At 40.9% G+C, this 25,857-nt stretch overlaps 1 protein-coding gene across 4 annotated transcripts in view; it reads left to right on the plus strand.

Moving 5' to 3' along the window:
• The window catches only part of RORA (RAR related orphan receptor A), a 722,505-nt gene that overhangs the window by 668,328 nt on the left and 28,320 nt on the right, over positions 1-25,857 (plus strand). For all 4 annotated transcript variants that reach the window (XM_058740658.1, XM_058740659.1, XM_058740661.1 and 1 more), the window contains one exon: positions 7,607-7,692. In XM_058740658.1, the coding sequence (XP_058596641.1) occupies positions 7,607-7,692 (86 nt within the window). The remainder of the gene's footprint in view (positions 1-7,606; positions 7,693-25,857) is intronic.

Consider the following 25,857-nt stretch of genomic DNA (forward strand, 5'->3'; position numbering starts at 1 on the left):
GATGAAAATTACAGTTCTGTGTATTTTTCTTTATTCGCTTTGTGGAGAAGCTTGTTGTGGGTAGTGAGGGCACGGCGTCCTGGCCCTTGCCAAGAATGATATGCCAAGCTTCCTAAAGCTTCCCATTTATATAAGTCTTTTCATCTTCAAAGAGCTTTGCGAGCATTCATTGGCCACCACCTGCCTGGGAGGTAAGAATTATTCCCATTTTGTGGACGGAGGAAGTGGGGGTGTGAGTGACTTGGTGACTTGTTTGAAGCCACCCAGGGAGTCAAGGGTCAGAGGGAGACTTGGAAGTGTTGCAAGCTCTGCTTCTTAGGTAAATCAGCCTACAGCGCTTTCTCCTGTCATTTCCCCTCGAGAGCCCCAGATTGATGATAGCATAAACCTGAAGCCACCAAATAATCCTGAATAGGAAAGAGACGCCAGGTCAGTCTTACTCGTGGCTGCCTCTACGATTAAATCTCTGGGAAATCTAGACCTAGAGAAGAAACCATTTAAGCCTCCTGAGATTCATTCTCTGCATCTGTAAAATGGGGATAATAATACCCAGCAGCCTACTTCAGAGTTGTTGTAAGCATCAAAATCAAAACAAGCTAATGAGAACAAAAACTTTAAAATTTGTTACACAACCCTGCAAAAATCAGATGTTATTATTGTCGCCAGAAATGACCACGAGGCTGCACTGCAAAGGGGGTAGGGCTTTTCTAATTAGGTGGCTAATTGCTTTGGTGATGTTTAGGGAGGATTAAATACTGTTATGAAAGAATCCAAAGTCCATAGAAGGAAGGACCATAACAGAGAAACATACTAGTATGTTATATATTTAGTAGACAAAATGGCAGAACAAGTTGATCGTTAGTTTGTATAGGCTGCAGCTGGAACTTGGCCCTCCCCACCCTGAAGGACCACTGAGCATGCCTGGGCTGTGGAACATACCCATGCTGTACTCCCGAGCCGTGCATCCAGGAAAACAGAATGTGCCGAACTATTCAAAGCCCACAGTCTCTTCCCCTCCCACCGTGGAGAGGTAATGAGAGCTCTCTGCAAATCCTGCGGCGGCCTGTGGCCTCCAGCGGCAGCCCTGAGAGAGCGGAGGAAAATCATTTTGCTCCCTGAATTGTTCACCACTAGTACACACAGCGCCTTTGCACATTATGAAGAACGGCACCATATCTGCAAGGTTGGTTTGAGAAAAAAGTGCTTATCTGGGCAGACAAATCCGTGCAAAGCTCCCTTACTCCGGGCTGTTACAGACACCCTTCAGGCTCAACAGCCAGGTGAATTTCAGCCCCGACTTTTGTCCCCTCAGTGGGACCCCATTGGGCAGGACACAATGTCCCTGGAACTAGGAGGTGGCTAGACCCAGAGGAGCCATGAAACTCTAGAAGCCAGGAGCAGGTAAGCAGGTGTAGCATCCACCAGCCGGCCTTGACATGCAGGCCAGCCTGCCATCCAGGCAGCCACAGAAGCTTTTAATACCCCAGCAGTTTTAAACTGGGGATAAAATAAAGTGTCTAATCCATAAAGGACTCAAGCCATTTTACCGAAAATAAAAATCAAATGCCTTAGGGTTTTTCTTTTTTAATCTTTATTGGTTTTTCTGCTTACAAAAGTAATACATGCTGGTTGTAAAAAATTCAAATATTAGGGGAATATGTAATATGGCAAGTACAAAGTCCTCCACATTCTCAGCCCTCCAGAAAAAAAGCTGTCCACAGATTGGTATAAAAGATAGTTGTTTGGGAGTTTTGGTTGTTTTGTTTTTGGGGTTTTTTTTTTGTTGTTTTGTTTTGTTTTGTTTAATTTTTTTTTTAACGTTTTTATTCATTTTTGAGACAGAGAGAGACAGAGCATGAATGGGGGAGGGTCAGAGAGAGGGAGACACAAAATCTGAAACAGGCTCCGGGCTCTGAGCTGTCAGCACAGGGGCCCGATGCGGGGCTTGAACTCATGGACCACGAGATCGTGATCTGAGCCGAAGTCGGCGCTCAACCGACTGAGCCACCCAGGCGCCCCTTGGGGTTTTTTTTTTTTTAAGCAGTAGTTCTCGATGGTTTTTGCAAGACACACAAACTCGCGTTAACATTCATCCATATAACTTCCTATCTCGGGTGCATCCAAGGTTGGGCCATTTTCCTGGCAAGCCAGCAGGAACCCCGCCCTGTTCAGTCCAGTTCAAGAAAGTATCTGGTTGTGTATGTGAGCTAGAGTGGCAGATATTATTGAGGTAACCGTAGGCCCCTATTAGTTTATCCTTTATATGAACCAATAAAAAATTTAATTTTTTTTTACCATTATCAGTAACAAATTCCTTGCGACACACACCATAACGGATGGCAACATACAGCCACGTCGTAGCAGTTAAGTGCCGAGGCTGTAAAGGATTGCTGTGGTGGCTGGTCTGAACTGCCTGTCATATTATTTGGAGGATAAGCAGCTTTTCTCTATCCCCACGTTGGAAAGAGCTTAAAGTCTGGAGAAAAGACTTTAATTTCGCTATAAGGCAGGATTTCTTATCAACAATAGCAATAATAATAACTACTATTTATTGAGTGCCAAATATTTCTGTATGATGTGCATGTGTATCTACATAGAATACATACATACAATAATCATTTATGTGCTGTATCGTGTCTACATTATTTCACTGGATCTTCAAATATGAAACAAAGGCTCAGAGAGGTGAAGTAACTTGCCCAACCTTAAGAATTGTTAAACGTTGGTGTTAGTCATCTTAAGGTCAAAAACTCTACTCGAAATTCTGTAAAATGAAGAAGAATGTTCTAGAAGGTTGATGATTTCTTACAATTATAAAGTACTTGGTTATAAAGTAATTACGTATAACTTCCAGAAAGATATCTTGACATCGGTTCTCAGTAGTTTTGTAAGTTTAACCACATCATTTGTGTTGTGTCCTTTGCATCCTTGGTGAGTGGTGGCATACCAGTCATAGTATGTTCCTGATGTTTGTTATTGGAGAAGGTTAGCTTGGCTGTGAACTATGGTGGGAAATGGGGGGGAAAAAAAAGCAACTAAACTTTTGAGTTAAACAAAAAAGACAAAATGTGTCCAAATCCCAGCCTTCCATCTCCCTAGCTCTCTGACTTTGGGCAAGTTATTTAGTCTCTCTGAGCTTCAGTTTTCTCTGAAAAATGCAGATGATGGTGATGGTGATGGTGATGGTGATGGTGATGGTGATGGTGATGGTGATGGTGATGATACCACCTTCCTCATAGGGTTATTGGAAAAGTGGATATAATGCCTAACACATTATAAGCCAAATACACGTTTCATATTATTATTGTTAGTTATAAATCCATTAGATTATCATGGCATCACCTTTTCCCCCATTGAATGGGTACAGCTCTTGTACAATTGTATTTTTTAATTCTTTGAGAGAATGGGTATTTTTCTCTGGACTAAGATATCTCCCCAAAAAGGTACTGAGGAATAAGTGAAGTGTTAAGAATGCCATTGTCCATGTTCTTGTCCCTTTTATAATGAAAAGTAAAGAGCCAGGCTTTTCTCAAAGTACAATGTGAAATGACAGCCCAGCCCAAGGACCACTTGGCTAATTAGCACACTTGCATTCCAGGATTTCCTGACTCCCCGCTGCCACTTGTTGTCAGCTCCTTGAAACTGCAGAAATTTGCCTCTGCAGGTGTGGAGAGCGTGCTTGAATTACTTAGGGTGCGTGAGAGAGCAAATTATTTAGGCAATAGAGCAGAAAATGTGGGCAAATTAGAATTTTTCATAGCAAGATTGTGCATTGTTAAGCCAATTCATGATTATATGTGTACATCTTGCTTCAGATATTCTGCTACACAATGAATGTCTTTGCTGCGATGAATATGTATGTGGACTAATTTAATCAATATACTTGTGACAGTAGTGGTGTCTGACAGAACTCATCCTTTGAAAGGCTGGCTGAGTTAATGTGTGCAGTATATATATGGGCCAAGACTCATAATTTGTCTTAAAAGAAGATTATTTTGAAAAGACACAACACTGCCTGTTAGAAAATGAAAAAGCCTGAGGGATAGAAAGCAAAGGGCAAAAGGGATTTTTGTCCTTTTCCCTCTTACTGGTCTGAAAACTCAAATTTAAAGAACTAAACTGCTTTCCTTTTGAAAAAATATTGCAAGGCATTTTTTTCCTTCATTGATACATTTGAATTCTGTGAATTGACTAAAAGGTGGAGGGAAGTGGCTTTTATGCATTGTTGGATTAAATGGAAGGTTGAGTAAGTGCCCCGCTCCAATCTGCAAATGTTTGCTTTCTGGAAATATCAACACATGTGATCAGATCACATTCAGACAGTTTGCTTTTTTGGAGCAGGTGGATTTTAATCATTTCCTAAAGAGCACTTGCAACTGAAATTGTCTTCTGAGATAAGAGAGCCACCCGGGGGGTAAGCTAGTAGAATAGTTTAATCTGGCCAATCAGAACACCTGAATTTTGCTTTGGAGACTGCTCCCATCACCTTACTATGAGATTCCTAGTGAGGCTTTTCCAGTTCTGATTCTTTGGACAACATTGTCCCCTAGAACTAAGCACAAACACAGCGGGAGTCAGAGGTCTGGGTAAATGACCCCTGCTTGAAAATACAGGTCAATATACAGTGAGTCCATTCAGACTAAGCATCTTGGCCTCCATAAATCTTGTGAAATATGTCTCAGGCTTGAGTGTCCTCCAGATCTGAAGACCTGGGAGCTGAAGCAAGGCTGAACCCCAAGAATTTGGGAGCCTGACTCAGACCAGCAGAGCTATGCAGTAGTTGGTACCAAACTCTGGGTTTGTGCTACAACCACCCTCCTGTCCCATTCTCCAGCCCGAGCCAAGCCATGAGTCATTCTGAGGGTGGAAGTTCCGGGCCCAGATCCCAGGGCTCCCGCCATCATGAGCAGACCCCTCTGTGCCTTGCATATATCACTTGCAGGATGACAGGAGCCACTGGCAGGTGTTTGGGTCTTACCTATCAAGGTGATGTTTGCATCATCATTTCACTTCTCATGGATAATCCACTGTGACCCCAGGCAAAATGAACAGCAATACGCTATTCTCCATTCGAACTAGATACAGCTTTACTCAGCATTCCCAATATTGGAGGGCCTTCATATCTTTTAAAGAACTAAGTAGGTGTGCTTGATCTCACTATTGTTAAGCTGGAAGGAAGGTAACTCTTGAAAGGTCCAAATTCAGCACGAACATTGCTTTAATTGCCTCAGGTAGTTTTGATACAGACTTAAACTATAGGGCCTAATGAGGTTCATCTGTGTCTAATTTCTGTGATTACGGCTTGAGGTAAGACGTAGGAAAAGCTCAGTGTCCGTCTTTTTATTTCACATATAAATTTTGTTTAATAGATGGTCCAGATACTTCGTGTTGCCTAATTATTCTGTTCCTTAGGGGTTGGGGGAGGGGGGACGGAGGCTGGTTCTCATTATAGACTACTTAATTCATATGGGAAAATCCAGGCCATCGCTCTCAGCTGACATCACCTTCCAGAATGTCTCTACTACCACTTGGCTTTTGTGTCTCAAAAAGGTTGGACATAACTTTATCTAGATCTACAGACACTATGTGACACAAAACTTGGCCTTGACTATATTAAAAATACTGGCGGAGCCATAAATGTGAAGCATTATTAGAGTTCACATTTCATAAAGAATTTCCGTGAAGAAATCAAACAAGACATCAAGATGTGGTGGAAGATTTAGAAATGATCATTTTTGTTAAATGCAACCTTATAACCCATTAAGCTGTGTAACTCAGAATAGACAATATACGAAAACACCATTATGTACATATTAGAAAACCTCCCCATTACAGGGGCGCCTGGGTGGCGCAGTCGGTTAAGCGTCCGACTTCAGCCAGGTCACGATCTCACGGTCCGTGAGTTCGAGCCCCGCGTCAGGCTCTGGGCTGATGGCTCGGAGCCTGGAGCCTGTTTCCGATTCTGTGTCTCCCTCTCTCTCTGCCCCTCCCCCGTTCATGCTCTGTCTCTCTCTGTCCCAAAAATAAAAATAAAAAACGTTGAAAAAAAAATAATTTAAAAAATAAAAAAAAAAAAGAAAACCTCCCCATTACAGAAAATGTACTGGATGTAAGATGTCAAACAATCTTTAATTCTGGACAATGAAGCCCAGAATGTCAACACTAAAAGTGATCGACATGAAAAGACCTCTCCTTCTAGAATAGCTTGCACTCCCTAAAAGTCACTGCAGTCCTGTACTAGTCCCCTTGAAAGGAAGTTAGCAGGTACACATGGTTTATAATGAGGTTAAATCCAGTAATTTAATGTATGCTGTTTCTGAGTATTAAATGCAAACATTGCATCAAATCCGCAGTAAGAGGTTGTGGAAATTATTCCAGGATATGGGATTACGTTAGAACTAATAGCGGGCTATATGTATAAGTGTGTTACTTACATCATGCAACATAGCCCTTAGGTTAAGTCATTGCTTTGTGTAAGGCGTGGAGCCAGTTCGGGGCTATATGAAAATGAAGTCCACTTATGCTCTTGCAGTTGTGTTTGTGTGTGTGAGTTAGTAATCTATGATACTATGATATCCATAGTGAAGCCCATGAGAAATAAAACTTAGCAAAATGGAACATTCCAGGTAAACTGGTGAACGTTGCCATCCTGTATCTCCAGCTCAGTGTTGATCTTTATTTCACATACAAATTATATTTAATGGGTGAGCCAAGAACTTTGTTTTGCCTAATTACTCTCTTCCTTAGGTTATTTTTTTAAATCCTTAATTTTGTTCTTTCCAACCAACTGTGCTAAAGATCTATTGTGTTTGCTCAGAAATGTGCTTTGTCATCTTTGACAACTTTGGTGTCATGTATATTAGTCTTTGGGTGGTGTTCCAGTATGAGGCATCTTCAAGTAATCAGTTGGATAGAAACACACACACGCTGTACCAGGCAGTCAATTTCCAACTTGAAGAACTCAGAAGCTACCTATACGATTGGTCAGGATTTACCATTATTAAATTCAGCTAGGATATTAACTTAATGGTTAAAAGGTTTTGATCATACACAAATGGACTGATTTTTAACACATGGCAGCTACATTAATTGAAAAAGATGATTAAGGCATTCTTATCTTGCCATCATATGTAACTTATTAATATTTCGAGTTGAATCATTTTCCTAAGTAGTCTTGACTTTTTGGAGTATATTTTTTCCCTACCAGTGGAGCTGCAGTGCTCAGCCAAGACAGATTTATGACCTTTTAAAAATAATGATGGAAAATGAGATCGGAGGAAACATTTTAGTATCTGCTTTGCTCTGAGGCCTAAACTGCGAGCTCTCCAGTTCTTGAAGGCTTTGAAATGCTGATTCCAGTCTTCTTGTGGGTTCTTAAACACCTTCTCAAATGACCCATTTTAATAACCCGAAAGCTATTATATAACGAGCAGCCATAATTTAGTCCAGGGCTCTAGGGGGACCCTCACAGTTCAGCAATGAATAGTTAATGCAGTATAATGTTTAGCAGGTTATTAGTTTTCACTATACAAATGCTGATCAGGGAACGCTTTTATAAGGTGTTTAAAAGAAAATGTAATTAACTGGTTGCGTGCTTCTGTTGCAGCTCAAATTGAAATTATTCCTTGCAAGATCTGTGGAGACAAATCATCAGGAATCCATTATGGTGTCATTACATGTGAAGGCTGCAAGGTAAGCCTTTTTAATTGTTGTTGTTGTTTCTATTAATGCTGGAATGTATCTTTGCGATGTTACTTCTGCTATGTCTAAAAATTCAACTCCCTGGCATTTTGAGTGATGAGAAATGACAGGACGGAATAAATATTTTGGTGTTAAATTATAATTAAGGAAGTCGTATATATTTTTATGCCTTCCATCAAACTAACAGGAAGCTAGAGGAAAGTATTTGAGCATTGCTTGTCACTTCCAATCCTGGAATTGATTGAACTGATGAACAATCCCTTTTGGGGTTTTTTTTTGTTTTTTTGTTTTTTAAAGAAATGACTCTGGATTTCTGTAGTGTCCCTGTTATAAACTTTATAAGAAAATATTTCCAATGGTTTAATCAGAATGTAATCAGAATCTTACTGTTGGCACACATATGTTGATATATCTAGCCAAATTACAGCAAAGCCACTGGATAGAACTCGGTTCTGGTCCTAATGCCACCACTGTCCCTCTTGCTTGGGCTTGTTTTAATCTTTTAGTGACTCAGTTTCTTCATCTGTAAAGTGGGCATAACACCTGTTCTTCCTACCTTTTAGAACTATTCCAAGGATAGCGTGAAAACCTGTAAATAAAAGTCCTTGCAAACTGAAAAGTGCTATTTAAATCGAAATATTTTCATTCTTCTTGCTGTTGTTACTACTTAATTATCGCTGATGCTGATCGAGGGCAATACGTTCAGCACAGGCATAATGTGGGAATGGGAATAGAGATGTTTATCCTCATCATTCAAGACCTCCAAACCCAGATTGCCTCTGTTATTCAAATTTCAATTTATTAAGATTTAAATCCTCCGGCTTATATTGGAAGGGCCTTGAGACAGCTTACAGGATAAAACAGTGCAAAATAAACAGGCAAAAAGCTATTTAAACATGCAGGAGGCCTCTGAGACAGTTGATTGCCACTGAACCAGGCCTGATTAGCCCTAAGGCGTTTTGAGGCTAAGGCAAAAAAATAAAATAAAATAAAATCCACAAATTTGGTTAGCTTTCCTTCAGTGAAATTAGAAAATATAATGTCATAAAATACAAAATCACCTTCTGATAACAAATAACTACTGGGAGATTTCAGGGAAATTTGCCTCGTAATTTCCTTAAGTCTTTGTTTTACTCTTAATCATGGTAACATGTGTTGCTTTGTACGCATACAGATCCACTCTATTGATCCCATCTTGGTGCTTCTTGAGCTTTCAGCACACTGCCAAGCATGCTTTTTTTTTTTTTTTTTAATCATCTGCCTTTTAGGAATAAGGGGTTTGCTACTTAAAGGGGATTTTGAATTGTTCATCGTTACATCAGTCCTCAAGGCCTCAGGGTCTAGATTACTAAGAAAAAAAAATTATGTCCTTTTACTTCTTCAATTTGCCCTCCCTCAAAATTAATCAATTAAGTAAATAAAAGTAGACACAATGAAATCAACTGCGTGACCTATGCCATCCCAGGATGTAAGGGAGGGTGGTCTGGCTGCAACGACTGACATCCCATTGATTTTCAAAGTTAATTCGGCTGACGTGGCTGGGCAGCCATCACACTTCACCCCCACCTACTCTGTGCTCATACCTCGTCCTGCTGGAAGATGACCCAGCCTTTCTCGGTGAAGGGAATATAGACGGTGATGCCCCCTACCAGAAATTCCAAGCAAACATGATATTGTGCGTTGCACAGCGCCTGGGTATTTCCTGAAGTGGACAGGGTCCTGGGCATTACCCACGTGTCCCTTCATTCTGCCTGAGAAGCTGACTACTCTCTCTGAGTCTCTTAGTAATGCCACGTGTCGTTTTCTGTGCCAACCAGAGTGAATACCTAAGAGTGGCATCTGAGGCAGGACCAGGGTAGAGGTGGGGGCCACCTCGTATGAATACCCAACAATTCGGAAGATTAATTAACAACAGGCTGTTCAGTAAAATCAGAATTCTCTGAGAACCACTGGGTTTACATAGGCATAAACAATGTGTGTTTTCTTTTTACTCCCAATGTTTATCTATGACAAAAATAACAGCGATAAGAAAACAAAAGGCACAGGGTGCCTAGGTGGCTCAGTCGGCTAAGTGTCCAACCTCAGCTCAGATCGTGATTTCTCGGTTCGTGAATTCAAGCTCCACATCAGGCTCCACAGTGAGCTTGGGATTCTCTCTCTTTCTCCCTCTCTCTCTGGACCTCCCCTACTTGCACACATGTGCGCTCTCTCTCTGTCTTACTCTCTCTCTCAAAATAAATAAACTAAAAAAAAAGAAAGCAAAAGGCAGCTATTATTTCATAGTTATCACTTTTCTAGATTCCCTTCTGGATCTCATACCGCCTCAATGCCAAAGTGAGGGGTTTTTTGGTTTTTTTGTTTGTTTGTTTCTTGGTTATCTGTGGTTCTATTCTCCTGTCCTGTTGACTTTATACACTGGAAATCACAAAGACAAACAATTAAAACTTAGTTTTATTAACAGATTGGGCCTATGCCCAGCCTGGGACCAGTGCAGTGGTATGTGTTGATATTTGATGCGTATGGTATTTGCTCTGCAATTATAATTTCTCTCTGCTATAATTAATATTTTTATCTCTAGTTGTGGTGAAGTCAAGAGACTTCTGCTTTTGCCATTGATGTTAATGATTTATCATGCTCTAACCAGGTGAGGGTGGTTACAACATCATAAATTGTAAATAGTTTATCTCTGTGATAGGATCATTAGCCATAAGGATAATTTCTAATTATATATATAAATAGATATCTAATGAAAGGAAGGAAAGGGACTCAGTCATTTTTGGAGCTAATCACTTTGTGAATGTATTTTAAATTGCATTTTAAAGTCAACCACCTGAAACCATTAGAAACCAGAGAACCTATTTAATTGCTGAAATGATCATTCATTTTACCACATATTTACTCAGGTAAGCATTGCACATCAACAGCAAAACTGATAGAAGTTTCATAGCTGTTTCTCTGCTTTTTGGGTGTTCCCAGCTCACCCTCTCCATGTCCCCTTTGCTACCTGTGGAGAGACAGTATTGCGTCACACTTATGATCTGACTCTGGAACAAGACTGCCTGGGTTTGAATCTAATTCTTCTGTTTACTGACTTGAGCACCGACCCAACCTCTCTGTGCCTCTTTCCCATCTGTAATATCAAGATAGTAGTTGTAGTTATTTCCTGGGGTTATCACATGCATTTAGGTAAAGCGCTGAGAAAAATGCCAGGCGTATAACAATCACTCAGTAAGTGTTGGCTGTTGTTATAATCATTCCTAGCCAAATTCCACATGCTTGAGTCATGCTACTGTAGTCAGCTATCATTTCTAGGACATGCAGGGGTCAAGTCTTAATTTTGTGACCATTTGCTATTTGTTATGCAGACCTTGCTAATAAAAACAAAATAATGAGAACCACCCCCACCTTGGGGCCAGGCACCATATAAGAGCTGTAAGGGGTCCAAAGACATAGAAGACCTGATCCTTCCCTCAAGCAGTTTATGATCTAGTTGTAGAGGTGAGGTCTGCATAGGAAAAGCTAAATAGCAATGCAAGAACTAAATCCTAGATTTAGTAAACCAGAAAAAAAATTTTAAAGGGGGGAGGAAGTTCAGGAAGAGATCCACCCATTTAAGGTCAGTTGAATTTTGACAAAGACGCCAATTTAATTCAATGAAAGAAAGATGGGTCATTTCAAACAATGTTGCTGAAACAACTAGACATTAATATGAAAAAGGAAAAAATTAACTTCACGTTTATACCTTTCCCTGAAAGCAAAAATTAACTTAAAGAATGTACTAACTGGGGCACCTGGATGGCTCAGTGGGTTAAGCATCTGACTTCAGCTCAGGTCATGATCTTACTGTTTGTGAGTTCAAGCCCTGCATCTGTGCTGTCGGTGCAGAGCCCGCTTCAGGTCCTCTGTCCCCCTCTTTACCCCTCCCCTACTCACATGTGCCCACATACACATGTGCTCACCCTCTCACTGTCTCTCTCAAAAGTAAAATAAAACATTAAAAAAAAAAAAAAGGGTCAGAGGAGCACCTGGGTAGCTCAGTTGGTTAAGCATCTGACTGGATTTTGGCTCAGGTCATGATCTCATGGTTCATGAGATCAAGCCCCATGTTGGGGCTTGGGATTCTGTCTCTCTCCCTCTCTCTGCATCTCTCACCCCACCCCCTGCCCCACTCACTCTCTCTCTGTCTCAAAATAAATAAACATTTTTTAAAAGAAGAGGAAGAAAAAAAAGAATATCCTAAGAAAACGACATAATGCTGTATTATTTCTAGAAGGAATCATGTCTTTGTAACAGTAGACATACAAATATTTCCTCAGACCACACACTTAAGTCCTTACCTTATTTTAAAAAATAATAAATTTGACTTCATCAAAATTGAAAAATTTGTGCCCTTCAAAAGCTATCATTAGTAAAACGAAAAGGCAAGCCATGTACTGGAAGAAATAGAAGGAAAAAAAGCCAAATCTGAAAATAAATAAAAGGACAAAAATAATAATAAAAAGGAACAATACCAAGAACCATCTCTTCACAAAACCCGGACAAGGAGCCAATAAACACATGGATACAGTCTCAAGATCTCTAATCGTTAGGGAAATGTAAATAAAACCACAGGGAAATACCATGACATATTCACCTAAGAGACTAAAATTAAAATAGAACAAAACAGCAGCAAGACGAAGAAGAACAAAAACTCTGCCAATGATAAACGTGATGAAGATACAGAGAAACTGGTGAATTTTCCAGTCTCCTGTTGTCTGGGGGCGGGGCTGTGAAGTGGCACAGCCCCTCTGAAGAAAGGTGGCATCTCATAAGCATCAACCTAACATATGACCTCACACCCGATCCTTGGTGTTTCCCGGAAAGAAACACAAGCACCTGTCATAGAAAGACTTTTCTGTGAGTATTTGCAGCCCCTTTATTCACAATGTCCACAAAGCTTTGGAAAGAACCCAAATGCCCGTCAAGTGAAAAAGGAGCAAACGTGGGTGGTGGATGGATAAAGAAGATCCATAGAATGGAATGCTGTTTGGCGATAAGAGAGAATGTACCCTGTATGCACAAAACAACATTCTGGTAAAGGAGAGAAGCCAGAAACAGAAGAATACATACCGTAGAATTGCGCTCAGAAATCATTCTAGAAGAAGTACCAATCTTAAATCTATAATGGCAGAAAGCAGATATGGTTACCTAGAGCCAAGGTGAGGAATGACTGCTAAGGGAAGGACACTTTTGTGGTTTGTGGCAATGTTCTAAGGTGGCGGTAGTTACACAGGTGTGCCCATTGTCAGAATTCTTCAAAGTGGACTCTTCACTTAGTGGTGCGTTTTTGTATTTAATTTACGCCTCAGTGAAGTTCATTTAAAACATACATAAAAATGGGGCTCCTAGCAGTGTCCGATTCTTGATCTCGGCTCAGGTCATGATCTTGCAATTCATGGATTCAAGCCCTGCATCGGGCTCTGTGCTGACGGTGCGGAGCCTTCTTTGGATTCTGTCTGCCAATCTCTCTCCTTTCTCTCAAAAAGAAATGAACATTTAAAAATAAAATAAGGGGCGCCTGGGTGGCTCAGTTGGTTAAGTGTCTGACTCTTAATTTAGCCTCAGGTTATGATCTCACTGTTTATGTGATCAAGGACCATGTTGGTCTCAGCACTGACAGCACTAAGCCTGCTTGGGATTCTTTCTGCCTTCCCATGTTCTCTCTCTCTCTCTCTCTCTCTCTCTCAAAATAAATAAATAAACTTAAAAGGTTTTGAAAAATATATGCACATAAAAAGAACAAAATCCTGGAGTAATGTCACAGTCTATGATGTGGCACAAACAGCACATACCCACTAGGCAGCAAGAACCCACAGACGGGAAAGTCTTGGTTGTATTTTGCGGACAACATATAATCCGGTTTAAGTGGGGCAAAGGGTAGCTTTCTGTGGACACTGGAAAATAAGGACAAATAGGTACGCCATTCCCAAATTTATAAAGAGTCCATTATGCCAAGGTTTTTATTACGAAGGTACTTTACTTGTTCTCTTGAAATAATGAGGTAACAGTATACCAGCCTTGGTCATGCCTTGAATGTTGCATCTCAGAAAAACATAGATAATAGGTCTGCAGGGGTGTGGGTCTGTCACTAAAGATATTTTTGAGGTCTTGGAACAGAATTGAGTCTTAGCACTGGATAAGTTAGGAGGCGGGTGTGGGGTAAACTGAGGCAGGCCTGCCTGGGAGGAGGGGCCAGGCCATGGAATGGGCAGGCAGAAGAAAAGGCCAGAAATAAAACAAGAGGCTGCAGATATTAGGGTTGAGGTTCAGTCTTCAAAGTGAATAAAACTGCTGAAGTGTTTATAGAAAAATGACACTGGTTGGTTTCCTTTGAGAAATGACCCTATTTGTCATTCCACTTCCCTTCCCAGCTTCATTATTAGATACAGTGGCTGCTCAGATGATGATGAAGAAAAATTTATCTCATGATAAAAAACACAGGTTTTTTAAAAAATCTATATTCTTTAGATTTTTTGGATATACAGTTTCACCTTTAACTTTTTAAATAATAATGTACAGTCAAGTGTTGGAGTTGGCAAATTGATTTCTGATTACATTTAAGACCTTTTGCTCTTGATAGGGTAACAACAGACTAGCGTTTGTTTGTCACATACTTATTGGTCAATTAATACATGTAAGATGATGTCTTATGCAAAGTTTGCTTTTCCACCCAGAGAATTTAGAGGAGTATCTTTGCATTAAGAGTATGCTATCTGAGGGGCGCCTGGGTGGCTTTGTTGGTTAAGCTTCAGACTCTTGATTCTGGCTCAGGTCATGATCTTACGGTTGTGGGATCGAGCCCCCCTTGGGCTCTGCTGAGCATGGAATCTGCTTAAGACTCTCTCCCTCTTCTTCTGCCCCTCCCCCCCCTTGCACATACATATGCTCTCTCATATGCACTCTCTCAAAACAAATGATTAAAAAAAAACAATATGCTATCTGAGGTTAACAATAAAAAGCCTTTCAAAGATAGCCAGAGTGCAAAATTGGTACTTTTCTTTTTTTCTTTTTTTTCCTGAAAGAGTTAAAGCAATTTCTGGAGCTTTTTATGTTTTAGGCTAAAAAGAAATGTCCATAAATATTCCATTTAGGCTCCAACTGTTTCTTAGAGGATTTTAATATTTTTATTTCTGTTGTGAAATGTTACTAGCTTTGGAGCAATTTTATCCACTTTTCAACAGTGATATATTCCTGCCCAACACTTTTATTTTTTCTTAAGTTTATTTATTTTGAGAGAGAGAGAATGTGTGTGCATGTGTGCAGGGGAGGGGCAGAGAGAGAGTGAGAGAGAGAGAATCCCAAGCAGGCCCCACGCTGTCAGCACAGAGCCCGATGCGGGGCTCAAACCCAGGAACCATGAGATCGTGACCTGACCTGAAATCAAGCATCAAATGCCCAGCCGACTGAGCCACTCAGGCATCCCTAACCCTTATTTTAGTGTTTTAGAACACCTGGACCCAACATTAGAGCTAGCCATTTAAAACAAAAATTAGACGTGGCTCTTTCTGCATCCTGTGACATCAGGGTTTCGGTTCTGTTATATACAGGTGATAAGAAAAAAAAATGTATGTAGCTCACTCTTCCAGTCCTGTGATGAAATACACTGGTAGTAGGGTGTGTTAAATTCCAATGTGCATCCAGATGATTTGGATTTTTTTTTTTTTATTGTTGTATTTTTTGTTTCTTTGTTTTGGTCTTAATCATGTCTCAGTAACTACTGCCCTTCCTCGGCTCACAGGCCGTGCTGGGCTTATGGCCTTGCCCTCAGTAGGGGCTCTAACATAGTGTCCGACTCTGGGCAGGGCCCCTCATGCTTGCCTGGGGAATCCCTGCTGTTCAATGTGTTCATTTGGATTGGGTCTGAGTGTCGCAGATCACAGTATGCCAAAGCAGACGTCTACGCTTACCAAACATGACACGTGAGGTCAGCTTTAATCAGAGATCATTTGCACATACAATTCTACAGGGAGGCCAGTCTTTATTGAAGGAGAAAGTTGTTCAGGAGATCTGTGATTCCATGATTTATTGCTACCAGATGTATGCGTGTGGAGCTGTACCAGCTAACTTTTGCGAATGAGGTTGCCTATTCTTTTCTGAAGAACAAATTCTCTTCTTCATTTGCTTCCTTGGGGAATATTATTCCTGCCCCCACCCCACCCCCTGCAACTTAATTCTATCATTTCCCTCTGCCTCTTCCTGTCTCTGATTTTAATCTATTCATGCCCTCTCCTCCCCCCTCAGTAAGATTACGTTGGCAATTATTTTCTTTCTTTTCTTTCTTTCTTTCTTTCTTTCTTTCTTTCTTTCTTTCTTTCTTTCTTTCTTTCTTTCTTTCTTTCTTTCTTTCTTTCTTTCTTTCTTTCTTTCTTTCTTTCTTTCTTTCTTTCTTTCTTTCTTTCTTTCTTTCTTTCTTTCCTTTAAATACTTAACTCTCTCCCCATGTTTATCCAAAGATGTTTCTTCTTCCTCGCTCCCATATTTCTGAATATTCTCAACAGAAACTTCCCAAGAGAAATAAAATTGTAACAGTTCATCTTTTAAATAAGGGATTCTCTGCTGTGACAGGGACACACACACTCTCTTCAAGAGCTCCCCCCCCCATTTCAATTTTTTAGTTGTATCGGAAAATACAATAATTTAGGCAGGCATAGGAGCATTCACAATAAATCATAGAGTTATGAATAAATCTTGGTTGTCAAAAGCAAATGTGTAGCCGTTCCAAAGCGTCTGCCATTAGAATTCAGCAAGGCAGCTGTCAGCTGTTTTCTTGTAATTAAACAGCCAATGAACAGCTAATTAAGACATATGTGTATACAGAAGTGGAAGTGGGTATGTTAATGAACTGTAGGAATCAATTCATTAAGTGAAAATTGTCAAAAGACCAAACATCGGATCAGCATTTCAGCCTATGCCTTACTGAGAAGGAGCCCCAAACAGGAGGGGAGCCCCCTCAGAGCAAGATCCTCTGAGCACCTTTCCACCCACACCCATCGTCCTCCGTCCAGCCAACCCTCACCTTTGGGCAAAACTATTAATAACCCCCATAGGCAATGCCACGTTTATTAAGTAGATCCAGCAAATGAAAATGTTTTCCGACCCATATGTAAACCTGGTATTCAGTACCCTGCGAAATGTCACCTCCCTCTCCTGTGTCTAAACCATTATATGGAGCTTTGAGTACAGAACTGAAAAGTGGGCCTTTTGCGTTTATTTGTTTGGTTTTGTTGTTTATCTGCTTTTGTTTGATCTGCCCGACGTGCTTGCCTCAATGCTTTTTTGGTACTGTATTAAGAAGTCTACGGCGTTTAGAATAACACGCACCCAGGATTCAGCCCTTCCCCTTACCTGCTGTGCGACTTTGGACACATGGCTTAGCCTCTGTGCACTCTGATTTTCTCATTGTAAAACAGATACAGCAATACCCACTTTGCAAGGTTGATGTGAATTACAGATCCATAATGTTTGCAAAGTGTCCTACATAGTGCCTGGTATCGAATAGGTGTTCAGCATATGATTGTCACCACAGGTTTTAATCAGTCCCATCTTTTTTTCCCTCTGGTCATTCATTCAACAAGTATTTGTTGACTTCTTGAAGTACTGGGTTAATTACTGGAAAGAAACAAAGCAGTCAGTGAGGGAGACCTGGCTCTGAGCGTATACATGGGAGGGGCCCCTCAACCAGTCTTAGAAGGGGCACAGTCAGAGAAAGTGATTATCTCAGTGAATTCTTAAGAGAAGGGGAGAGGGGCGCCTGGGTTGCTCGGTCGGTTGAGCTTCCAACTTCGGCTCGGGTCGTGATCTCGCGGTTTGTGAGTTCGAGCCCTGCGTCGGGCTCTGTGCTGACAGCTCAGAGCCTGGAGCCTGCTTTGGATTCTGTGTCTCCTCTCTCTCTGCCCCTCCCCTGCTCGTGCTCTGTCTCTCTCTGTCTCAAAAATAAGTAAAACGTTAAAAAATAATAATAATTAAAAAAAAGAGAAGGGGAGAGCTTCTGGGAAATGGGGGTGAAATTGGGGGGTTGTGGGGGTGGCTGTCCTATGAGGAACTGCGAACACAGCAGTTTAGGCTTAGCCAGAGTATGACTTTGAGAAGAGGAGTGAATGTAGGAGAGAGTTGCCTGGATAGGTGGTTGTGGCCTGGTCAGTAGTAGAGAGCTATTCAAGGGCTAATAAGCCGAGAAGTGGCCTGATCAGGTTTATGTTTTAGAAAAGATCTCCAGTGACTGTATGAAAATGGATTGGAGAGAGTGTGAATGGAAGCAGGAAGTCCATTTGGGAGGCTGTATAATAACCAATTCAGGAGATTACAGATACGGAGCATTGAGAAAATTGCAGTAAAGATGGAGAGAAGTAGATGGATTCGAGAAATATGAAAGTGGCAAGAAACAGCCTAACACGGTGACTGCTTGGGTGGGGGAGGGGAGGAGGCAGAGATGCAATGAAGCTTATCGTTCTGCCTTGAGTAACTGGGATGAAGTTGGTCCCTTGGCTGAGCAAGCAAACACTGAAGGAGACAAAGCTAGGAAACAGGCGGTGGGTTGGGATATGTTCTGTTCTGGAATGAAGACAAAACCATTCAGCTGAAGTTTCTAGAGAGTATGTGTGTGTGTTACAGGGTTGGGGGTGATAGGGCTATAGAAGGCCAAGCCACAGCTTTGGCGAAAGGCCCATCCTAAGTAGGGAAGATTCATTCAGATAGTGTGATGGGAATCTGGGGAAGGACTGGGTTCAGTCCAGTCACTTGCTGGTCAGTTTTTAACAGCTGACTCATTGGAAAACAGTGTCTATCTGTACGTACCAAACTTCAGTGTATGTTTCATGGATATATGACACAATTTACAAGTAGTAAAATCTACAATATTCTTTATTATAAACATATAGACAAATGGTTGTCACTAAATGCCCCCAGTGATCTTTGCTGAATTCCTCCATCCGTAGGTACAGTTGCAGTTGATGACAGACTGTAGTGCCAACACGAATGTTGATACTTTCATTTACATTAATGAATAAGAGGAAAATGAAATAAGGAAAACGTGTTTTGGAACTTCACTCATTCATCAGTGATGACATGAGCAACCTCTTTCCAGAATCAGATGATAGTTTTTAAATACTAGAATATTTCCTCACATTTGTTGTGCTATTCACAATGTGGTGGGTATAGACATTGCGTACTTTTTTAAATTTTTTAATTTTTAAAAAAAAATGTTTATTTTTGAGAGAGAGAGAGAAGGAAACAGAGTGTGAGTGGGGAAGGGGCAGAGAGAGAGGGAGACACAGAATCTGAAGCAGGCTCCAGGCTCTGAGCTGTCAGCACAGAGCCTGACGTGGGGCTCAAACTCATAGACCAGTGGATCATGACCTGAGCCGAAGTCAGATGCTTAACCGACTGAGCCACCCAGGTGCCCCAGAGACATTACATACTTTTAACTTTAACCCACATTATTGTTTTCTTGATCACTTTTTTAAAAAAATTTTTTTTACATTTATTTATTTTTGAGAGACAGAGAGAGACAGAACGTGAGCAGGGGAGGGGCAGAGAGAGAGGGTGACACAGAATCCAAAGCAGGCTTAAGGCCCTGAGCTGTCAGCACAGAGCCCGATGCAGGGCTCGAACCCACGAATCGTGAGATCATGACCTGGGGCGAAGTCGGACCCTTAACCAACTGAGCCACCCAGGCGCCCCTTCTTGATCACTTTTTAAATCTAGACAATAGGCAGAACAATAAATCAAGCCCTGATTTGTAGCTTTTGCCAGTTTCCATGGTATAAATACTCCCAGCACATGGTCAATTTGAGGCCTCCCAACCTGACATCCCATTGAAGACAGAGCAGGGAAGATTCACTCACAGTAGCACACCATTTGTAGTAGCCGCACCATCTGGATATAATTGATGTAAATAACCTCAAGAGCATGGATAATAGCAAAATAATAATAAAATAATGAGCTAATTTTTAATAATGGCTATGTTTAACAATTGGTTCACAAAATTCCTGAAATTTTAACACGCTGCTCTTGCAACCTGCTGTGAGGCTTCTCCCATACGTCATGGCCTCAGTCCCAGTCCTGGGGAACTCCAAACTAGTAGGACTGGTGAACAATTTCATAGCGTAAAGTCAAAAGTTAGGCAAGAGAATTTCCCAGAGGATCGAAGCAGAAATGGGACATAAAACTCAATGAAAGGCACTTTGAAAGACTAGGTAAAATAAGGAAGGAGACACTGGAGAGTTGTCTTTGAGGCTGTTGAAATTGATACAAACAGTTGGTGTGTATGAGGAAATCAAGACTGTGTGGCATCACTTTTGTTAGCACGCTTAAAATTAGGACAGTGGTGTTTGAGTCTTAGTAGTAATACTTAATCAGGCATGGGACAACCTTAAACCAGTCACTAACCATTCTGAGCTTCATTTATGTTATTTACAAAATAAGAAAACTAGAGTAGATCTTAACAAGGGAAAGGCAGTGGAGTCTTCAGGAGCCTTTGTTAAAATACTTATCATATAAAAGTGGTATCTTTTGGGGTTTTTTACCTGCAAAAATGGCACTTTCATATTGTTCAAACTATATATGTGTTCAGGACTATATCCCCAAAGGTTCTGGTTCAATAAATTTCAGGTGTACTTTTTAAACGCTTCATGGGTGATTCAGATGCACCATCTGTTTGAGAACTACTGAACCTGATAATCTCACAGCTTCCTTCCAGTTCTGAAGACCTGTTTGTATTACTCTCATTTACTATTTGCAGTAACTGCACGTTGGTATGCTGCCACTAGGTGGTGATCGTGTGCCACAGTCACACCAAGTTCTGCTACCCTGAAGTTCTCTCTGGTCAAGTCCACCATGTTCACAATGGCACATCTCCATGTATTTTGACATCCATAAAAAATGTCTTCTTTTAAAAAAAACCCAAAGAAGTAATTCATGAGCTCATCTTTTGGCAATAAAACTCCAAAATTATGAACTTAATATCTTTTCTAGCTAACGCATAGCTTCAGCACTTTCTCTCTTCTTTATACATACCTCTTCAGTTCCACCCAAAGCTCCATGCACTGGCTTGTGCTATTTACACTCTCTGTGTGGCCTCAAACTCCCTCAACTCCTAGAACTTGTGTCACAGCTCACTCATTTCTCACTCGGACCCTCTACAGGATTACTCCCCAGTCAGTAAAATCCTTTTACATTTATGAACGTATTTCTACCTCTACCTTTCTTCCTCGTCCTTCTTGCTCTTCCAGTCCTCCTCCTCTGAGAAACCCCAAGGAATGCTGAAATGAAGGGAGAGTGAGAGAGAGAGAATGAATGAATGAGTGAATGAAAGAAAGAAAGAAAAGAAAAGAAAAGGGAGGGGAGAAGAAGAAAGAAAGAAGGAAGGAAGGAAGCAAGACCAAGTCCTAATCTCTCTGAAATGCAGAGTTCAGTGTTTATCTGAGTCATACAGGCTTGCCCTCTGTCTCTCTTCATGGCTCTCACCTTATAACCCTACTTGACCCATCCCATCTGGTATGTGATAGCTCTCCTCGTGGGCATGACTCTGTTGTCTTAGTCCAAAAGGAACATCTCTTCTCTGGCTCTTACCCACTCCTAGAACTTTCAGCAGACACTTGCTCAATTGACCCAATGAAGAATAAATGGTGAGAAGAGCACAGTATGTCTGTTTGCTCGCCTGCTTTTCCCAATCCCTTCAAAGCTGACACATCTAAAGAAGTATAGTTGTTTTCCAAGCTGATAGCTTGGAAGCCAGACATTAGTTCCAGCCTCGGTGCCATTGCTCAAAGCACATGTGGAATGCTTCAAGGATTTTCCTTGCAATTTATGGCATAATTACTCAGACATCTTTAATGGTACATGTCTTTAATGATTCAGTGTCCTTGAAGTAAGTTTGCTGTTATTTGTTGTTTTGTTTTCCAAGTAAGCCGAAGTAATGTAGACCTAAATAAGGTGAATAAAAGGAGACGTGATCCTCTGGTCAGAAATGAGGGGAAATTGTGAGATCATGGGACTGGTTTTCTCATCTGACTCTAACCCACATCAGGAGGTGACTGTGGAAGAGAAATCTGTAAAATGCCTGGGCAGTGCCCTTTCGTCTGCTAAAGGGGCTAACCTGAAGGAAAACAGCAATTTCAGAGTAGATCAGTCTTGCTGCTTTATTCATATCTGTTTCTTTGCCTAATTTAATGGTTGCCCTCTATGAGAACAAGCAAGTGGGAATCCTTTTGACATGCAAGGGAAGCAGAAAAATAAAAAAGAATGAAAGTGTGAGTTCTGGAATTAAGCCACATGCATTCATCCCCTGCCTTTACCCCATGCTAAAGGTGGAGCTCTGAGCAAGTCATTGTACCTAAAACCAAGGAAATGATGATGCCTTCCTCATACTGCCCTTGTTATAATTAAATGATGTCATCCACGTAAAGCACAGGGTGCCTAGCACATAATCACTGTTTCAACAATGCCTTCGATTTGTTTTAATCAGGTAGGTAAGACACACAGATGCAAAAATGTCATGAAGGATGAAGATTTTATACTCACAGGTCCCTAGGAAAAAGAGGTGCAGTATGGCATGCAGGGGGGACCACAATGGGAAGGACCAGGATCAGTCAGGGGTAGAGGGAGCAAGGGGAAAATGTGGGCAAGAGCCTTGTTGTGATTTCCCCTAGAAAGGAATGGGCAGGGCCGGATAAGCAGGTTTAAGATTGGCTAGTTTTCATAATTTTAGCCAGCTCTGGCTGCCCTAGTTGTCTGGTACCTGGTCCTGGGGTAATTTGGTCAGGGCACTAGTGGCCCAGAGTGTGAGAGCATTATAGAGGAGGTGTTTGGGTATACGGGCTCTGGATTGGTTGGTTTGCCTATGAAGAGTGTGTTCCCAGGCAAGTTGGTTGAGATGTCTAAGAATTAGCTAGCCCTGGGAAATGTAATCTCTCCTTGGGTCACAAGGCCCCAAGATGTCAAAGCATAAAAAGTATGGAATAAAAACATATGGTTAATACAAGTACTCATTAAAGTTTTTCAGTCATCATCATCATCATCATCATCATCACCATCACCATCCTCTCTCAGTGTTCTCTGGTAGCAGAGCAAATTGATGGCTTCTATGCAAGCATTCTGGAACTTACTAGTGATGGTTGATACTAATTTGGATTTAGTAAGTGCAAACTAAAAAGTGGCATCCTTTTTTGTTAATGACCCGAACATTATTCGAGAGCTGTATCTAGTTCTGAATTTCATTTTTTTGAAGAAAGTGGAGAAACCTGAGAGAATTCTGAGAAGAAATACTTCAGGTGGAAGAGAAAGGTGACAGATGCTGTGATTTGGTTTACAGGCACGGCATTGGGAGGTAGGGTGGCCATCCACAAGTACTGCTTCCATTCACATAAAAAGGAGATCACTCAGACATTTCTCCATATTCGATGATCGTGGAACAAAATGGAGCAGGTTAACTGTGAAGCAACAAAATCCAGCTTCGACTACAGGAAAAGCAAGTGATTCCTGATCCTAGGCACCTGTGGTGACAGCAAACGTGGGTTGGTCTGAGCGGTAGTAGTCTCAAGAAAGAAATAGACACCTTTCAGCTTTGACAGAGATTATGCATCTCAGACAAATTGAATACCTAGCCAGGTGACCTCTTGGTATCTCTTTCTAAGGCTTATCTGCCTCTGCTACCATTTATATTTTCCTGAATTCTCTCCATTAAGTCCCAAAGAAAGCTTTACTTCTCACTTCTTTCTCACAGAAGAACACACACACACACACACACACACACACACAAAACAAATGAAAAAGCCCACAGCTTTTTTTGAGAAAAGAGAGATTGCTTCACAGAAGAGGCCAGACTCAAAATAAGGGAGATTTAAAGCATATCAGACAGACAGTCTGAGACCCAGGATCCCCAGCCTTGCCCATGTTTAGGTTAGTGAGTGGTTTGGCAGAGAGCCAAGGGCAGGTGACAGGTGAGTGCCCTTTCCCCTCCCATCCCAGGTTGACTTCCAAAACGAAGAAGGGGGAACTAAGGTCATATCCATCATACCTGTTGACTTAATCCATAGTCACCCACCTGTCACAAAAGAAAGCACATGTACTAGATTGCACTTCCCAAGTAGTTCATATACATTTCCACCTACATATTGTACAAAATTCAGAAAGTGCAGATAAACAGAAAGATGTTTATTTTTATCATCTTTTCGAGTCAGTATTTGTGTTTCTGAAATTCCATTTTTAATGGTTTTTGAATGTATGGATATCCAGTTATTTTCCAATTCACTAATGTAAGATATTTAGCATCTTTCTAAATTATTTTGATATAACAGATACTGTGTATGATAAACATCCTTGTAGATAAGTCTTTGTACCATTCTTAATATTCCTTTAAAATATATTCGCTAAAAGATAATTACTGGGGCGCCTGGGTGGCTCATTCGGTTAAGCGGCCGACTTCGGCTCAGGTCATGATCTCGCGGTCCGTGAGTTCAAGCCCCACGTTGGGCTCTGTGCTGACAGCTCAGAGCCTGGAGCCTGTTTCAGATTCTGTGTCTCCATCTCTCTGATCCTCCTCTGTTCATGCTCTGTCTCTCCCTGTCTCAAAAATAAATAAAACGTTAAAAAAAATTTTTTTAAATATATTCGCTAAAAGATAATTACTAATTTAATAAATAGACATGTTTTTAAGGATTTTGATACAACTGCCACATTGACCTCAAGAAAAATCTTTTGATGGGATAGTATATTTGTCAGTTTGTCCACTACTTTGTCAGTTTTTCCGGATTTTACCTCTCCCCTCTCCACTTGTGTCCCCTTTATTGAGGTCATGTATCTTTAACATTAAGGATTTGAGGATAATAATGCTCTTTTGTACCCTTCATGGCTCTACATCATAGAAATGACTCTGGTTACCTTCCTTTTCTTCACTACCTCCCTAGCTTGTGAAACCACTAAGAGATAAGTCAACAAGAAAAAGACAACCAACGGCCCCATATGTTTAGAAATCAAGAAATATGCTTCTAAATATTATATTAAAGAAGAAATCTATTGGAAAATTAGAGCATGTTTTCAAGTGAATGGTAATAAAAATGCTACATAGCAAAACTTGTGGGTTGCTTCTAAAACATAACAAAGGGGTGCCTGGGTGGCTCAGTTGGTTAAGCGTCTGACTTCAGCTCAGGTAATGATCTCACGGTCCGTGAGTTCGAGCCCCTCGTCGGGCTCTGGGCTGATGGCTCAGAGCCTGGACCCTGCTTCGGATTCTGTGTCTCCCTCTCTCTCTGCCCCTCCCCCATTCATGCTCTGTCTCTCTCTGTCTCAAAAATAAATAAACGTTAAAAAAAATTAAAAATTAAAAAAAATAATAAAACATAACAAAAAGGAAAATGTGCAGCTTTAGGAAAATGATAAACACTGAAAATTAATGACATAGTGAGGATCCAGCTCCAAAAATTAGCAAAAATGAATGAATGAATGAATGAATGAATGAATGAAATCCTTGAGATCAGTACTTCCTTTGGCATCTTTGAATACCCTCTCATTTCCGAAAATGGTGCTTAACAAATAAGTGGAACTTGATGAACATCAGATTGGATTTGCTAAATTAAGGCCATAACCCTGAACACGTGGTATTTCCAAACTGTCAGAGGTTGAGGAGTATTCCCATTCTGATTGATCTACCAAGGTCATCCATCCAAATGTCATTTAAGTTCTTGAGGCAGTAGCTTCTGTCTTAGGAAATGCAAGATGCCTGGTGTGGTGGAGTTAAGTGGGCTAGTAGAGATTACCCGCGGTAGCAGAATTACAGCCACCATGAGTTACACTGAGGCAGCATTTTCCTTATCTCTGGACATCCCAGAGAAGTGTTTTGTGTTTATTCCACTAAAAATATTTTGGAGATAAAGGTTAAAGATAAGTGACTTTGTACCGATCCATCAAGCACATGGTTTGTTTGTCAGAAGCTGAGAACAGGGTCTAATCCTATGCCTTTCAAATAGGCAACCATCTGTTGGAGTTAAAGAAAGTTTCGCATGTGTAAGGGACGGAGGATTAAGCTCTGGGGATCAGTTTTACCCAAGCAAAAGAAGTGACTTTAATTTCATTAATGGTCTCCTGGATCATTCTGCTACAACTTTAATTCTCCATTAAACA

The sequence above is a fragment of the Neofelis nebulosa genome, chromosome 7, assembly GCF_028018385.1.
Source record: "Neofelis nebulosa isolate mNeoNeb1 chromosome 7, mNeoNeb1.pri, whole genome shotgun sequence".
NCBI classification, from domain to species: domain Eukaryota; kingdom Metazoa; phylum Chordata; class Mammalia; order Carnivora; family Felidae; genus Neofelis; species Neofelis nebulosa.